Source organism: Parus major, chromosome 8 (genome assembly GCF_001522545.3).
Source record: "Parus major isolate Abel chromosome 8, Parus_major1.1, whole genome shotgun sequence".
In the NCBI taxonomy this organism is placed as follows: domain Eukaryota; kingdom Metazoa; phylum Chordata; class Aves; order Passeriformes; family Paridae; genus Parus; species Parus major.
The window spans coordinates 17,348,831-17,367,027 of NC_031777.1; the positions used below are offsets into that span (position 1 = coordinate 17,348,831).

Consider the following 18,197-nt stretch of genomic DNA (forward strand, 5'->3'; position numbering starts at 1 on the left):
TCTTTCTCCATTTATATGTTAACCATTTTGGTTCAGCTACCGTTGAATCTATATGGTTGAGCAACAAACCTTCACCGGTTTATGTGTATCAGGATTTTCAGAAGGGAAATGGCATATGCAGCAGGAACTGCAATCCCTTTTTGCCTGAGTGTGAATTCAGAGTGAATTCAGAGATTTTTGACAGCTGACTTGCTTCAGAAGTCCCAGTTCAAAAATAGAATGCTTTCTTCTATGTTATTAAAAGCAATCTCTTAGAAACAGGTCTCTCAGGTAGATAGATTACTAGCGAGATATGCCTCTGCATTATTGTAGCTGAACACGGGTTATAGGTTACACTTCTTTTATAAACAAAAACTTGTCACAGGTATAAGAACTGACTCAGAATTTGATGTAATCATAACCTGAAAATGCTGCTGCTGTTACTGTGCACGATCTGGGTGAGTCCTGCAATCAGCTTTGGCCTGTGACCAGCTAAAGCTGCCTGCAGAGCAGTCTGCTGCAAGTCTTTTCCTTCAGCTGTGCTCTGACCTGAGAGTACGGCTGGCAATAATAACAAATCAGATGTGAGATAGAAGAAGGTGCTGGGGAGGACCTGGGTCAGAGAGCAAAGTAACTTTGGGATGATTTCTTCTCTATAGAATTTTAAAAGACATGTAGGAGCTTGTGGCTGCCAGGGCCTGTACACTGCCTGTCTGTGCTCTGTGCTCTGTCCAGTTGCGCTCTCCTCCTTCCAGCTCCCTCGCCTCAGCAGCAGCCCTTCATGTATTGCTCTGAGATGTGTATTCCTGTCTCTGCCAAGTGATCCATTCCTCTGGTTAGAGAGTTGTTCATCTAAAGGGCAGTTAGAGGAGCAGTTGCAGTTTACCTGGGAAGATTGCAGCTTCTTCAGCAGGGTGGTGTTAGCTTTTCTTGCTTTAGAATTGGAACATCTCGTGCTACTGCACTGGGGATGCACAAAGCAGAGAGGTCTAAACAGGGGCAAGTCTACTGCTCCCATGGCTTAGCCTACAATTCACAGCAGCAATTCACTGCTCTGGGTAATGTATCCCCTCGGATGAGATGCAGTGTCTCTCATCTGTCACTTGACATGGTGGGAAGAAAAGCTGGGACTGTCCCATTTCACTGGGCCTTATCTGCCCTTTGGAAAAGAACAAAGGGGAAGGACTTCATCCTATGAAAAAAAGTTTAGAAAAATAATGTTTTAGAACTGCTTGTGCTTTGGTTTTCAGTGAAGTGGTTGATTGAAGATGGGCAACTGAAGAGAAGTCAAGCCATTATAAAATAATTTTGAATTATTATACACAAACTTAGGTCAGAATAAACTTTAATTTATTGGTATGGAATAGTGCTTTTGAAAAGTAAAAATCCCAAAGTTTGAATACAGAATACAGTCCCATTACTTTGTTTTCCATATGGCTGATCTATTAATTATCTTTAGAATACCCTAAAGGTGGCCATAAATCTTTACCATCAATTCATATATGTGTGCTTAAAAGTTGATTAGTCATGGACCTTGAGTGTTGGTACATGCTATTTAGACCCTAAAGAGTAATCTTTTGAGAAGAATAGGATAGTGTCTATCTAAAGAAAAGCAGTAATTCAGCAGTGTGGTGCAGTTTGGAAATTATGGTCCGCCTTCAGAGTACAGTGTATTATAGTAACTTTGGGCAAATAATTTCCTGTGAGTGTAAAATGAATGAAAGTTCTATGAGCTGTTCACTTTTTATTAGCATATCATAGATTGTAAATTATGCTGTATTAGTAAGGGGCTGGTATTTCTCACAGGGCAATGTTAGTCCTCTTAACATTCTTCCGAATTTATTAGAAGTTTTTAGTCAGTACAGCAAAGAAACAACTGCCAGGCATTTTTTGCATTCATAGGAGTCCCTAATTGGCTAATAGACGTACTTCAATATTATTCCCAGGAACTAAACATGTCTTGTACTCTGGTGGTATTCTTAGCCTGAGAAACAGATACCATGAAATAGCCAGTGAGTCACTGTGCCCAGCACTGCTTTTCCTTCACAGCAGTTTTAAGGAGAACGAATGCTTTGCTTTCCCATCTCTGTGTCTAATTTTAGTATGCCAGTGGGCCCGAGGACTTTCAGACCACCTTCTCAGATAATGTCATCCAAAACATTCAAACTTCAAAATGGCTGGGTGTTAACTGCTGTGCTGACATTGTATCTGTGTATAAAACATCTCCTGTTCTTTATGGATAAATACACAGGGGCACTAAATGGACATGAGGGAGATTTGTCTTGTTACAAAGCAGAATTTGGCTCCTGGGACATTTGTGACAGTCATAAAAAACCCACAAACTGTTCTTTCTATCCTTTTGCATTACTGGGCTATTAAGGGTAAATGTCTGTCTTGAAAGGAAGCTAGATCTTGCAGCTCAAAGTATCTGCTTTTATATTTTCTTAAAAGATGGGTGACTTGTCCAGAACATACTTATCTCTCTCTCCTATGTTGTGTGTACACACACAGAAAAGAAAAAAAAAAAAAAAAAAAAAAGGAAAGGATTTATAAGTAATGTTTAGTAATTGTTAATGCACATCTTGTCCAGTCTTATGACCACGTATATTTGGCATCTTAAGTCATGGCAGAATTTGACTTTGCTGTAATTTTCTGCTATTTATAGTGGAAGAAATCCCTTGTGCTCTCTATAAACTATTTTAAATAATATATATATTAAAAAATACACTATTTTAAATATGTCTTGCAATCACCAAAAGCAGCAATATAAACTGATCTAAAGCTAGTGTGAGGAACCAAAGCTACACATATAACTGCAGAAAAGAAATGAAAGCTTTTAAAGATCAGTAACATATTATATTGTAACATACTATTTGTTACTGTATGATATTATTATATTATATCAGTAACATATTATATTATGCTTTGAAAACTTGTAAATTTGTTTGAGGCCACCTGACAAAGACAGCATTTATTTCTTGTAGGCTTTGGTAGAGTAGTGCTGCATGCCCAAAGTCATGTAGAAGTGGGTTTAGAAGTGGTGTATTCCCAAGGTTTTTTCCCTAATATTTTAACACATTGTTCTTATGTGCTTAAGCTGAACTAAAAATCTTTTTAATATGTGTGATTTTTCATGTAGTGCTGTTTTCATGAGGAAAAAAATAGAAAAAGGAATTTTGTGTGACCGTAGATGTAAAAAATTGCATTTTGTGTAAATAAATGCTCACTTGAAAAACTGAGAAGTTATATGTTTACCAACCCAAAATATCTTTAAGTTATGTCTGTTCTGTCATGAAGTGGTCATGAAACTGCAGCCATGTTATCCAATGATTATTGGACAATTGCTTTAAAAAACATTAAAAAGTGAAAAAGAGGAAACAAATTATTAGTGTGATTTCAGTTGTTTCCCATTTAGTACTAAAAACCTATCAAAGAGTATGTCTGATTTTAATTTTTTACTTAAAGTGTGGTTTAAAATGACTCTAAGTTCATTGACCTTTGTGGAAATAGAAAGTGGCAGTATTGATTGAATTCAATTGAATTCAATTGAATAATTGAATACCTATTTTCATGTCCAAAATGTCCTATACCCAAATGAAAATCAGAAAAAGAGATAATATAATTTCATTTTGAAAATTAACTCTGCAAAATTATTTTTCCAGAAAGAAAATAATTGAACAACAATGAACAAAGTTTTATATTTACAATAGCTTGATCAATCTTCTAAAGTAAGCAATTCTTTATACATGTAATTGAAAGTGTTTTCATATTTAGTTTCCTGCTATTTATTTTTTTTCCTGGGATATGTCTATGACAAAGTCTCTCTTACATTTTTTTAACACAGGTATCTATTCATTCCAGAACTAATATTTTCTACAACCAGAGACTGAAATGGCATGACTGGAGTTTTAAGTAATTTGGCTTTGACATTTTCACCATTTATTGAGAACTTGGAACAGAATTTGAACTATTTCTGCACTATCCTAGGTTATAATGCCATCCTTTCCTAATGAGGGAGGTATGCTAGTCTTGGATTTTTAATATATCCTATGAATTATTCAGTATGCTTGTATTTATAAATTGTGATGGAGTACTGTTTGTATTTTTAGTTAATTTGTATAAGTTATTTGAGATACAAAAATGCTGATAGTTACAACATTATTTTTCAAAGATAACCATGGAACTGCTCCTTTGTCTTTGAGTTCGGAACTACCCTATCAGAGCACAATTAAAAGAAAAGTCCGAAAGAAGAAGAAGAATGGAGTCATCACTGCCAATATTGCTGGCACAAAATATGAAATTGGTAGGAAGCTGCATATTTTGTTTTCAACCTGATAGCCTTTGATGTGAGAGAGTAACTGATTAATGGAGTGAATCAATGGACTTTGCATCAAGCTGACAGACATTTCTGAAGGAGTTTCTTTTGTAAGAAACCTGGGGTTTTCTTGTAACATTTAATTCATAGCTTTAGATACCGTGCATCTATAATCCTCATTTGTTACTCATATTAATTCCCACTTGTTACATTGAAATGTAAAAACTTAAGTAATCGAAAAAGCTGTGGAAGAAACTTTCAAATATGTGTTATGTATGTGTTTGGAAGTCTTCTTAAATCCTTGAAAGATGAACAGTGTAAATTCAAAGTTAAATCCTCTAATTATTATACAGAGGCTTCTCAATAAAACCCATTAATGTTTTGTATTTACATGTTTGGTACTAAATTTTTTTTTCCAAGAATCAGAGTTATGCATGACACATAATCAGTCTTTTTTTAAGAAAAAATTAAAATGCATGCATTTGCAACACTGTACCTTGTCTAAGGAGGCATTTTTGTCCTTATCTGCAGTGACACAGTCATCACTGTTTTAAAATTAACTTATGGCATAACCAAGATTAAATCTAACTGTTGTACAAGAAGATTTTTGCTGGATGATTGGGGAATACCTTTGAAGCTCTCACTGTAAGGTGCTGTAACATTGTAATGGCAGGTTTGCAATAGACTGATGGAAATATTGCAAGATAAGTAGCTTGCCATGCTAACACTGTTCTCAGACCAAGGGTTCTATATTGGAAGTGTTTAAAATCTTAATTGATTTTTCAAGTGTTGAAAATTAGTCTATTTTAGAAATTCCAGAGTCCCTAAGTGTGTGATTTCTCCATAGTGCGTGTAGTAATACAAGAAATGGGATTTGTGAAAACGCGTGATGAGGATGAAACAGCAAATCTTATCTGGAGTGATTGTGCTGTGCAGCAAGAGAAGATTGCTGAACTGCAGAACTATCAGGTACAGTGGTAGTTAAGATTTTTGACATGTTTCAGTAAACAGCTTCACTCTGAAATGTTCCATAATTGTCAGTAACTGCTCAGTTCCATTTGTGTGGAGGGGACAGAAAACCCACACAAACCACAACCAACCAGGCTGCATGAAAGGCTGTACCCCTGCATAGCTTAAAATCCTGCTCTCTTTTCCAGAGTTTTTTGCTCTTACCAATTGGAATCTGCTGTGTAAATATTTGGGGCTGTTCATTAAACTGATCATTGTGAATGATCAGTTTAAAGAAGATATAAAACATCAATTATAAGTTTTTCATAAGCTTTGCTTAAAGCAGTAAATTGACTTCCAGAGCTCTCTCCACAGTCCTGTGAATAAATATTTTCCTTTTTTACCATTACCTCATGTTTGCATTCTTTGTTTCTAGATCACTTTGTGAGTAAAAGTATGATGGTCTCATATAAGCAATTAAATTAATGGACACTTATATTGATGGAAGAGAAACTTGCAGCATCTTTAGCATTGCTAAGAATAGGTAGTATAGTGTAAGATATTATCGTAAATAATTTAGATGTAACACTACTTGTGTTTGCCTGAGCATGTAGTTGAATGTTTTAAATGATTGTAATTAGGTATGCCAGAAAAACTAAAAAGTCTCAATTAATTTTCCTTTTTTTTCTACTTCCTCAGAGAATCAACCATTTTCCAGGAATGGGAGAGATATGCAGAAAGGATTTTCTGGCAAGAAACATGACTAAGTAATATTTCTTTTAATATTAAGAAGTTTTCCACCTGTAATATTTCATGCAAAAATATACAGAACTATTGCTTTTGAGGCTTGGGTTTTTTTTATTAAGAAACTAGGAGAGAATCAGGAATAATTTCCAAAGTTCTTTAATAACTTTAGCTATGGTCCTGGATCTGTAGTATAGGAGTAAGCTACTTTATTTCTCCAGTAGAGTTCAGTGGAATATTAGGTGGGTTCACTTCTCTGTCTAAACATTGCAGAATGTAGGTGAGTCTTGAATTATTATACAATAAACCTAGTACATAATATACCCACTATCACATAACAGTAGAACAGAAAAAAATAACTTTATGTGGCTGGATAGTGCATCTGGACTATGCTGTGCAATGTGCCCTTGGATAACCCTGCTTCATCTGGGAGGCTGGACCAGAGGACCCACTGAGGTCTCTTCCAACCTGACCAATTCTGTGACAGTACTTGTTTAAAATAATTAATGGCTGTGTTTCTGTGTATATCAAATTTAAAAAAATGTGAAGCATCTTACTCTTTATATAAAAAATAGTCAGTAAGGATCATTTGTCTAATTAAAAGTTCTCCTCACTCTAGCTGATTAACTGGGTTCTAAGGAATTATCCTAGCTGAGAATCTGTGAGCAAGACTTGTAAGAAAACAATACTAAATAATGATCTGATAGCCTGATAGTAAGGAAAGGTTTGAGGGTAAATATATGTCAACATTTTAATCTAGCCTAAATTAGTTTGTAGAGCAAATATTAATAGAGTTAATCTTTTGGCCCTCAACCTGACTTGCACAACTTAACTGCTAACAGAACAGAATTTGTTTTCATATGAATGTAATTAATGTGGTATTTTCTCTCTCTCTCCCTCTCTCCCTCTCTCTCTCTCTTTCTCTCTTTCTCTCTTTTAATTTCTTTCTCTTTCCTTTTCTAATTTGTAACTAGAACACATAACACATAGAATGTATGCAACTATTATGATGGAAATATTGTGTGCATTGCTGGGGTGTGTCCATGTCCTACGTGTGGACCAGAGCTCCTCTGTGTCAGTGGTGCTGCATAAGCTCTTTTCACTGCCCCTCTCAGACTGAAAATAAAAACACAGAGATAGCACACGGAGGCAAACAGCTGTTTGGAGAGGTCTTGGAAACAATCAGTCAGCTTGGTACACAGGGGTACCCCTGTGTACTGCTGCAGTTATGTGATCTTTTTTAAAATTATGCAAAATGGAAAAAAGGCTCTTGTTATCATCCACACATTCTTTCAAATACAGTCTGATGATACCTTTCTCACCCAATGAATTCTGAGTCCAAAACACAGTTTAAAGTTACTCTGTGCTGAGGTTGCAGATATAGATAAGATGACAATAATTTCTCTCACAAAAACTGGTAGAAAACTGATGTTGTGACTTCACTTAATATCAGTAGATATAACAGGGCTTAATCAGTTGGTTTCTTTTCTCAATACTGGCCCTCACAACTCAATTCTTAGTATTCATACTTTATAAAAATCAAAATTATATGCCTTGAGATTGCTGGTGAAATCATAAGTCAGTGAGATATGTGCTTGAGCAGACTCTTGACTGTAGAATGCAGGATTTTGTTTCCTACAGCTGTTGTTCTGTCTTAAAATTTGAATGTGCAGAAACACTAATTCTCTTGTCTTGTTTACTGCTGCATGCCATCTTTTCTATTCCCATTACTTACTCTACTGATTACTATCACTGAGAGATAATGAAACTATATTGAGAATTGGTAGACTTTTTTTTGTTTTACTTCCATGTTAGTTGTACCGATTTCACCCTTCCATTTTATGCAAGTTGTTGGGAATAAAGTGAAAGAACAAATCTACCTTGCTTTGAGAGGAAAATACTATTTAGGAGGTAATGCTCTTCAGGAGTTCTTTTTGCAGGCAATATCCAGGCACTCTGGATCACAGGACAATGTGGTTTTCACATGCAGAAAGGTGCAAGGGAACAGTGTAATATGTAACACGTGTAATATGAAAGAAGACAACTCAGCAAAGAAAGTGTAGGAGCACAGAATACTGGAACAGATGGAAAGAGGAATGTAATTGAGAAAAAAAGGCAGGCATGAACATAATTTTCCAGGATAATAATCAGAACACAGAAAAGAAAAAAGTAAAAACAGAAGTGCCATTGTAGGGACAACTAGATCCTAAGAGACTGTTGTGAAGGGTCTCTTAGAAGAGAGCTCCTCTTGTGAAGGATAAGTGTGGTTACAAAGTGAATTCAGTGAATGAGGGAGAAAGGGCACAGGATGAGTGGGAAGGGACACAGATCCATCTATGTGATATTGTTCTTTCCAACACTCTTGTTGATTATATTTAAAATGTTCATGAACGGACCATGGATCAAGAGTCATTCTCATCCATACATACCTACTAACTTTTCATATGTGAGGAGTCAGAGGATTTTGAAATTTAGGCAGTGGAATCTGCATTATTAGACTGAAGGTTGTGCCTTTAGCAAGGCATGTTTTGTTCAACACCATTGATTCTTTTGTACAGAAACCATTCTGAGATCAAGAGCACAGTCTGACCACATTTGTGAGCTAAAATAGTATTCAGAAGAACAATAATTTGCTATTTATTTCTCAGACCTCCTGATAAGGACAGCAATGGCTAAAGGATAGAGCAGCACAGTGATAAAGTGGTTACTCATAGTAGCAGACAACCCATGTGCTGAAAAATAGGGTTATTGTAATTGAAAAGGCTTTGATTCCACAGGCTACTTAATGATGTTCCTAAGCCCTTTCTGAACAGGGCCTTGCAGGAAAAGAACAGAGCAGAATTCTTTTTTTTGAAAGTTTTAGTGAGCCCCAGAACCTATAAACAATGCTGACATATTCCACTTCATAATATTGTTTATAATCCTCCCAATTATGCATTAAAAAGAAAAGGCATATACAACTGATATAATTTCAGTCACAAAATAATATCAGTATGTCAGGAATATCTTGAAGCTATATTCAATGAGTAGGGAGTGTGTGTATTGAAACCCTTGAGTAAGTTAAATGGCAGGTCTCTAGCACATAACGGCATGCATATGATAAATAATCTGGAGAGGGATTTAAACTAACACAGAAATTGCTTTTTGCCTAAAAATAGGATAATTTCTGCCTAGATAGGGTACTCAGTTGGCAAAGTAATAACATTTGCAAAGACAGAGCAGATGGAGAGTAGTTTAACAATATGAATGAATCAGAAATTATAATGTCTACTTCTGGTTTCAAAAAGTTTTCCTGAGTGGCTTTCATTGAACTAGATTTGTAAGAATAATAGTTACAATGAAGCTGCAGAAGCTCTGAACCACATGCAATACTGCTGTAGCTGTTGTGGTTTCTGCAGAGTGTTTGTTGGGTAGTTGGCTACAGTTTGGTGACAGCATATCCATTATACCAGTAGGGCTTGGCTGCAGTCCTAGCCCTACACATGTGGCTGAGAGCTGTTTTTTCCATTAGTATTTTAGCCACTTAAAGAAAAAGTATCTGCCCAGAAGTATTATGTAAGCTCATAGTAGAAATGAAAAATGGAAATGATGTTGCCTCTTTTACATGTTAGTTATGCTGATGCTATTAGTTTTCAATACAAAAGGAGAAATATACGTAAATCTGTATTTAATCAAAAAGTATTAAATTTTACCATTATGTCATTTAAAAAAAAATAAATCAAAGTTGGGGAACTTCCTGTATCAGTTAATTTCTTTTTAAACTTCCAGTTCCTTTCTGTTTGTCTGTGGATATTTGTATTTTAGACATGTTCACTCTAAGCTACAGGGTAGTTGTGAGTTACCTGAACTAATTTCATATGAGGTTCTGTACGAAGGAAGTTTCAGGTACTCTGAGTACCTGAAACAAGCAAGCTGCACGACGATGTAACTCAGCAAAGACTAAATTTATCCAGTTGTGAACTATGACACCAGTGTGCATAGTACCACCAAGTCCCCATTGCTCCTGTACCATGGCTGATAACCAGCATTAAAGCAACCCATGTGGTGTGGGTATATCTTCCTGTCTGCCACATACACAGCTCTGGGTGCTGGAAACTTCAGCTTCCTGAATTCTTCACCATTCTTCCTCTTCCATTTTTCTTCACAGACAACAGAGGCATAGAATGAGACACACTCACTACCTCAGCTGCCACAGCTATTAAAGCAGGGAGACCAGGACCTTGCTACATCCTTTCCCTCGATTCAGTTTGATTCCCTATTTTTATTTTAGTTCTTTTAGTTCTTCTGTTCCATCCCTTCACCCTTCCTCCCTCCCTGCTTGGTCTTGCTTTGAATGTCTTTGCTTTCTTTTGATTGAATTAGGTGCTCTTGGAATCTTAATCCAAATATACTGGGACCAGACACTAATCAAAGCTTGTGTGATTTGTCCTATATTGGAGATGAATGAGTTGCTTGGCCTATGTCAAAGTCTATTTACTGCAATTCTTTATTTTTAAAATTCTTTCAGAAGGAGCAAAAAGCTCTTTCTTAATTGCTTCCATTTTAATTTTCATTTCAGTCTTTTTTTGCACCCAAGAAGAAACTCCAAATATCCCAGCTCCTTTTTTTTGTGTCTGTTGTTCCTCATACCTCCCCAGACACCTACCAATATGAAAATTAAAATACTTCCCAAATACCACCACCCCCCTGCCCCCTCCCCCCCCCCAAAAAAAAAAATAAAAAATCCATGGTTTGTTTTAAGTTAAGTATATCTAAGAATAGGAATATCATTAAGTCATCTGAGTAACTGGCCAAAAATTGTAACTGGAGTGAGATGGATGCCAAGAAATGAGATGGATGCCAGACAAAATAAGCACATAAGCAAAAAATGCTCAGGATAATCTGCTTTTGAATATAACTCATATGGATATGTAATAGACCTCTAACTATTCTTAAAGAAATTAGCAGAAGTTTGCTTTCATATTACAGAATTTTGCTAAAAAAGTTCCCTTATCAAATTGTCATAAGTGCTTTTTAATCTTGAGGATTGAAACATCAAAATAGTCAAAGGATTTTAACTCAATTACCCTTTTCTTGCAGAATGATCAAGAGTCAGCCTCAGGAGTACAGTTTCATTCCTCGAACATGGATCTTTCCTGCAGAATACACACAATTTCAGAACTATGTAAAAGAATTGAAGAAGAAACGTAGACAGAAAACTTTCATAGTCAAACCAGCTAATGGTGCAATGGGACATGGGTGAGTTGTGAGATAACTTCCATCTTCTTAGCTGTTAAAGGTGAAATCCAGTGCTACTTCCAACATTAACAGAAGCTATATTAGTATTAGTAAGCTGCACTGTGTGTTAGTAAGAAGATTTTCAAATTGTGTGAAAGTCAGTGTATTGGGTGAAGGCTTCACAACCCTTAAATTGAAGTAATTATTAAGAACACAGTTATTTTATTTTGAATTTTTCTGCTGTGCTTAGATTTATAGGGTGAGATTTTATTTGACATAAATGTCAGGATTTTGGTGGCTGAAGGCTGCTGGGATGTTGTGTGGGAGGTCAGGATCTTTCACAGCTTTAAAACCAGCCCAAACACCCTATTGTGTTCCCAAACTGCAGCCAGTCAGAGAAGCAGAAATGTGTTTGAGAGCAGCAGCCACAAGGTGTAGGAGAGACAGAGGAGATGCTGTTGGGGAGGTGGCTGGATGTGCACTCTCGGAAGCAGGGCATACTCCTGAAGAGACTGCAACCTGCAGTTGAGTTGAAGAAGTTTTGTTGGTGACAGGAATGCACAGTAAAAATCCAATGAAATAAATATTGCAATTACATTTTGAGTTGTTTTTTTCCTAGATATTTTAGTTTTAGCTTTTATTGCTTTTAATATCAATTTGAATTATACAGTATAGTAAAGCTCTTAGTTTTTCAGCATGTTAGAATTACTATAAAAGAATAGTATAGAATTATATATTTTATAGAATTACTATAAAAGTAAGGGTCCCAAACTTTTCCATTTCCTCATTTTTCAGTCCTCTTGATAAGGGCAAAGATAAGCTAAAGGGAAAGGTACCAGCATAGTTTGGAGAGATTTCTGCAAAGTATTTCACTCTGTTAGGAGTATTCAGCATATATATAATAAATAATAGAGAATTAAGGCAGCATTAAGGTTCTGGGAATTTCAGGTTAATAATTGTATACTGAAAATATTAGATTTTTAAGTTATTAAAAGTCTATATAGTTAGAGACTTGAAATTCATTGTACATATGCAAACCTTTTTCCATTCTGATGTAAGGGAACTGGAAATACAGAAAAACTGAGCTTAATCTATGCCATCCTCAGTCATACAGGTCATGTCCTGCTTTGCAAACTTCATCACCTAAGGTTAGCACTGAAAGTTCTTTGCAGTCTGTACCTCGGGCAGAAGTTGTGACAAAGACTGGAAGTCTATTTTTAGAGCTGCATGGGGAATAATCACAGAAGCTGGAGACTGGTCGTTCTGCCAAATAATTTCTAAGTGTAGAGCAAACCCATTATTACAAATTGTTGAATCAAAGCAAGCAGAAAGTTACTTTGAAATGGCTCACTGCCTTTTTTCATCTAGTGAAGCACAATAGAGGACAGGAAAGCAAAAGCCTTGTAAGGGAATGGAACTTCTCTGCTCTAAAAATCAGATATCTAAGTCTCTTTCTCCAGATAGACTTTAGCCTCACTATTTGGCTGGATGACCATGATAATCTCTTTCAAAGAGTAATGTCCAAGTTTTCAAATAACTTTATTTTTTACCAGGATCTCTTTAATAAGAAATGGAGAAAAGTTACAAGCTCAGGATCATTTAATTGTTCAGGAATATCTTGACAAACCATTTCTTATGGAAGGCTACAAGTTTGATTTACGTGTGTATATTCTTGTAACCTCTTGTGATCCATTAAAAGTATTTTTATATCATGATGGACTGGTGAGAATGGGCACGGAGAAGTATCACCCCCCCAGTGACTCAAATTTGGTAAGTTGAAGTTCATTCCAATTTATTGCTTATGGTGTAGACTTTAACCTGTGTAGTTTTTGCAGGTAATAAAATCGATCAAACTGGGACTTGAGTTCATCTGGATACTTTGTCATTGTCATTGAAGAGAAAAAAAATTTATGTGAAAGCTTGTTAACACATACTTTTCTACCAAAATCACAAGTATAGCCACATTATTGCTTATATAAAAAAAAATTCTATGAGTTTGCATGCATGTATGCTAAAGAGTTTAAATATATTCTAGAGGAAAGAAAAATATATCAACCCAAAAAATAAAGAAAATCAAATCACTTCAAGAACAGGCACATTGCTTTTATGTTCATCTGAGACTGAGGCTGGGGAGGCAGGTCGTGATAAGGTTTATCTCCTGCTAGATCATATATTAGCATCCATGAAGTTTGGAGCCTTTTCTGAGGGTTCTGCCAGGTTCCAGCCACTGCTGGGAACTCAGACAGAAAGGAGAGCACTGTAAGGGACCAGTGCTCACTGCAGTCCCTGAACGTGAGGAAATCTCCAGCTGCTGCTGCTGTTTGTCAGTGACTGCTTCAGCAGGACAGGGGTATGTACTTGACAGCTATAGGGTGATTCTCTATGTTTATAGCAGCTATAGGGCTGCTATAAACATAGAGAAAACCAAGAAATGGTAAGGATCATGATAAAGATTTTGCACAATTTCCTCCTCTTGTTCCACTGTATAGCATGTTCCCCTGTTGAGGGGTGTAAACCCTTCTCTTTTTGCTCAGATCAAAATGCAGATGTCTAGGGAAGAAGTAGATTTGCAGCATTGGAAGGTATTAGTAGATTTAGGTTTGGTATACCTCACTCTGTGCTCCATTGCTTTTAGAGCAGCTTCTGTATAATTATGTAACAGAAAACACTGTAGAGCCTTTTTGCCTACGTGAAACTTTAAATTGTGACTATTGCTTTGTGTGCCTTTGAAAAATGCAGGTACAATTTGAAGCCCAGTACAAATGCTATATTTGGAAGTGTTCCAGTACTATATTTGGAATAGTTTGCTTTTAGTATTTGTGTATTGCTGCTAATCTCGGCATTAGCAGCACTGAAATATGCTCTGAGTGGATAAACAGAGCAGGCAGTTGTTTCTATGTTCTCAGAACTGCTCATGGTGGAGGTTGTCTATTGTGTGAAATAACCTGCTTGTCACTAATGACATTGTTTTTTGGATGACATTTTTCCACAGTGACATTGTTCCAAATACCTTTGGACTATCAGTTCATATGTACAAGCTTTTTTTTTTATTTTTTTTTGTCTAACAAATAATTACTTTTGTCTGAAATAATTTGAATTTCATGGAAAGATGACTCAAAACCAATACATTTCAGAATGATTCTTAAAGGAGTAATGAAGCCAGGGGAGAAATTCATTGCTTCTAGTGATACTACAATATATTGTTAACTAGCTTGCAATTAAACTGGTTTTGGCAATTTCATGAAAGTTATTAAAGATAAGGAAGTGTAGTGAGATAAGTCACAGCAGAAGGCTTGTGTTATCTATTAAAGATGAATTGGAACAGAAGGCTTATGGTCACCTTAGAATATCATCTACTCTCATGTATATAATCAAACATGACAGAGAACTGTCACTGTGATGAGGACAGACATCGGCATAGTGTAAGTGAAAAGCTGAATTAATCTCTAGGAGATAATGTAAATATACAGATCATGATTTATAAATTGGCCTTGGAAAGGGAATGCTTTCTTTACATTCAAATGATAATGTGAGTCTATTGCTGGTGACATTTTGCTCCATAAAGGAACTGTGGCACTCAGTCATTTATGTAATGTGTGTTTTGAAATTTACCTCCCTCTGATGTATGGCTACCAGCCAGTTAAAAATGAGCAATTTTGGCAGATATCAGCATGGCAGATGAGTTTATATGTAAAAGATAGTTTAAAGTATCACTATCATGAGAACACTTCTCATAAGTAAGCTACAGTGAAAACTGAAATGTGGGATTGTCTATGAAGCAGATGTCAGAGTGTTTTTTAGCACTTTTAAAGTAGCACTTCAAAATACCATCTTTATTGTTTGCTTCTTGTGGAATGTAATCATTCTCTAAGTTAGGATAATTGCTCTTTACTTTTTTAGGTAGTTGTTTACATACAGACCTGTAAAAATGTCAGATACATTATCTAACCAGATGTGGAGTGGTAGATCAGTTCACTGCAACTGGCTTAAGTAGAAGCCCAGGTTTTGTTGTAAGAAGGCTACAGAGCATTCAGTCATCAGAAACACTAAACCTGTACATAGTGTATTTGCAAATATGAGTTGTTTGATTATGTCATTGTTGATTAAATGTAAATTTTTCTTTACATGATTTTGAATTGACTGTTTTATAATTGTTTTTAAAGTTTTTTAAGTGTCCTTTCTTCCTTTTTTTTTTTTTTAGAGTCAATTGTATATGCATCTGACTAACTACTCTGTCAATAAACATAATGAGCACTTTGAACGGGATGAAACAGAAGACAAAGGAAGCAAACGCTCCATAAAATGGTTTACTGAGTTTCTAGAAACAAATAATCTCGATGTCTCCAAATTCTGGAGTGATATTTCAGTAAGATAGACTAAATCACTTTTCTTTATTTTGTGTATATTTAGAAAATTAATTGCTTCTGCCATCTGCTTTACTGCAATTCAGAATGATTTTTGAGACTTTATTAATCCAAATTCTCAGCAATGGATGTCACAAAGAACATACTATAAACTATTATTATGTTTTTTAAAAGACTAAATTCATAATCTGATTATAAATTTAATGTTAGATTTTTCTGAGGCTCAAAAGTCCTTTCAAACAGTTATTCACATAAATAATATGGTTCAAAGGAATCATGCCATTTAAATTCTTGGAGACTTTATTTTAGTGTATAAAGTGAATTTTATGTTAAAAATGAATGTGAATATTTACGAAATTTTAGTCAGTGTTGCAAATATCTATGTACTTAATCAAGCACCATTGAAGTGTTCTGTTACTGGTGCCTTCAGATAAGGAATAGCCTTCAGATTGTTAGATTTGTATGATTCTGAGGACTCTTACCAGAAATTACACTGCAAAATGAAATGGATTGAAGGCTGGCTGTACTACACTTTATTGCAAATTTGCTTTTATTATTTAACTTATTACAAGTCTCAAAGTTTGTATGTACCATGGAAAGTATAACAATATATCTAGAACTATATAAAATTATACATGGTACTACATAGGAATAGTTTGTTTATTATAGACTATTTCTTTGGAATTTAATTTTTTTTTTTTTTTCTAGTAGATATGTAAACGAAATTTAAAATATTAAAGCATGAAACACTGTAGTTCAGTAAATGCTGGTGTTTTCTCTGAATTTTTCTGAAACAAATCCCTGCAGGAGTTGGTGGTGAAGACTCTGATAGTTGCAGAGCCGCATGTTCTTCACGCTTATCGCATGTGCAGGCCAGGGCAAGCCCCAGGAAGTGACAGTGTCTGCTTTGAAGTCCTGGGATTTGATATTCTGCTGGACAGAAAACTAAAACCATGGCTCCTAGAGGTAAATCTCTTTATACAGATGTAAAGCAAGTTTTTAGCAGTAAAGTTAACTATGCCCCAGCTGAACACATATCTGTGTAAGAAAACTTGCGAAGAAAATCTGTGCACAGTTGTTGAGTACATAAATGGTGCTTTTCTTCAACATCCATACAGAAGGGCAGTGATCACCTTGCAGTGATTTTTGATACTGAAAGAAAGGTAATTGTTTTCCTGGACTGGTGTTGCATTTCAGATGTTTTTGAAAGTTTTAATGGCAAATTTAATGGTAATGTAGTTGTTATTGTAGCTGGAGGACCTTGATTATAGATTTCCTTCATGGATATGGCTATGTAATATGGCCCTGGTAACTTTTATGAATGCATGCTCTTTATCTTCTCATTTTTGGGGATATGTGTTCCTTTCATCTCCTGTGCTTTTTAAAAGCACTACCATAAACAGAGAAAACTGATTTGATATACAGGAAATTCTGCAAACAATTGGTATGATGGGACTGAAAGAAATATTTCTTTGATATATTAGTGGTACACATTTTCAACCAGGAGTGTTTGAGATTTATCTGTTGTATCTCTTATATTGCCCTGTTAATAACATATAGATGAAGTTCACTTGTCTTTTTTCAGGTTGTCTTATTCCATTCTGTTAACTGGTTGGGAGGCTGTGCAACTTGGGGAATAAAGTAAAATGTATTCAAAATCTCTCTATTGACAGCAAGCCATGAATATGATTTGGCTACTGATGAACAAAATGTATACAGTTAATTTACTGAATTATAACCTCATTTTCAGGCCATTAATACTGTCAAAAGTTGTTTTGTCATGCTTATTTCTCTCAGGGGTTCATTATAGTTTTAATTTGAAAAATAAAATTCCTCCACTGTTGCCATGCAGACATAGCATATTTGGTGGCTTTGATGTTCTTGCCAAAAGCAGCACATGACATGAACTTAGTCTGTACTACATCAACATCTTCTGTTTCTGTCCAGTGAAGCTTGCTGTCCCTTAGATTTAGCACTGAACTTCCAGATTATCATCTATAGTTTGCCTGTAGCTTGCATATTGCTGTGTGTAGTTATTTAAGTGCAGACTGAAGGGTCTGTGTAACATTTCATTCAGTCTTGTAGCAAATGCTGTGAGAATGGTGAGTCAGCCAGCATAGGGAGTCCATTCTGAAGGACACCTCTCTGTCTCCTCTCATGTTTCCATGAGGTATGGAGATTTTGGGGGGTTTGAGTCACCACTTACAGGTCTCAGAGGAGAATCTTACAGGTCTCAGGAGAATCATACAATCCCAGAACTCTTATGAGGGAGTAAAACGGTAAATGCTCCTCTGGTATTTTGAGTTGCTGGAGAATACTTCAGGATTTGGAACTGTGTACCTGGTTATTACTTTTTTTAAATGCAAACGTCTAAGTATTTCCTTTTCTGCTTTTGGTAATACAGGTATCCTTCAACTTATTATGTCAGACAAACTAACCCAAACTAACCAAAATTTCAAACTTTGAAACTTACTAATTTTGTACACTCATTTACTAATTTTTACTTTGCTTGTTCATGCTTTTTTGCAGCACTTCCAACAGAATATGTAGATGCATGCAGAATGTATGTGTACTGTGTGTAGTGTAGTAAAGGTCAAATCTGCAGTGTATATACGTAGACTATACATAAT

The 18,197-nt window shown here is 35.6% G+C and overlaps 1 protein-coding gene across 5 annotated transcripts in view; it reads left to right on the plus strand.

Annotated features, from left to right (window-relative positions):
* Nucleotides 1-18,197, plus strand: part of TTLL7 (tubulin tyrosine ligase like 7) — a 66,330-nt gene that overhangs the window by 16,298 nt on the left and 31,835 nt on the right. For 4 of the 5 annotated variants that reach the window (XR_001523182.3, XM_015636689.3, XM_015636690.3 and 1 more), the window contains 8 exons: nucleotides 3,824-3,997; nucleotides 4,151-4,282; nucleotides 5,142-5,263; nucleotides 5,942-6,009; nucleotides 11,066-11,224; nucleotides 12,757-12,973; nucleotides 15,405-15,569; nucleotides 16,375-16,533. Coding sequence is in view for 4 of the 5 variants with exons in the window: in XM_015636689.3 (XP_015492175.1) it covers nucleotides 3,973-3,997; nucleotides 4,151-4,282; nucleotides 5,142-5,263; nucleotides 5,942-6,009; nucleotides 11,066-11,224; nucleotides 12,757-12,973; nucleotides 15,405-15,569; nucleotides 16,375-16,533 (1,047 nt within the window). In the remaining variant the exon portion in view is untranslated. The remainder of the gene's footprint in view (nucleotides 1-3,823; nucleotides 3,998-4,150; nucleotides 4,283-5,141; nucleotides 5,264-5,941; nucleotides 6,010-11,065; nucleotides 11,225-12,756; nucleotides 12,974-15,404; nucleotides 15,570-16,374; nucleotides 16,534-18,197) is intronic. The other variant, XM_015636692.3, reaches the window with a different exon arrangement.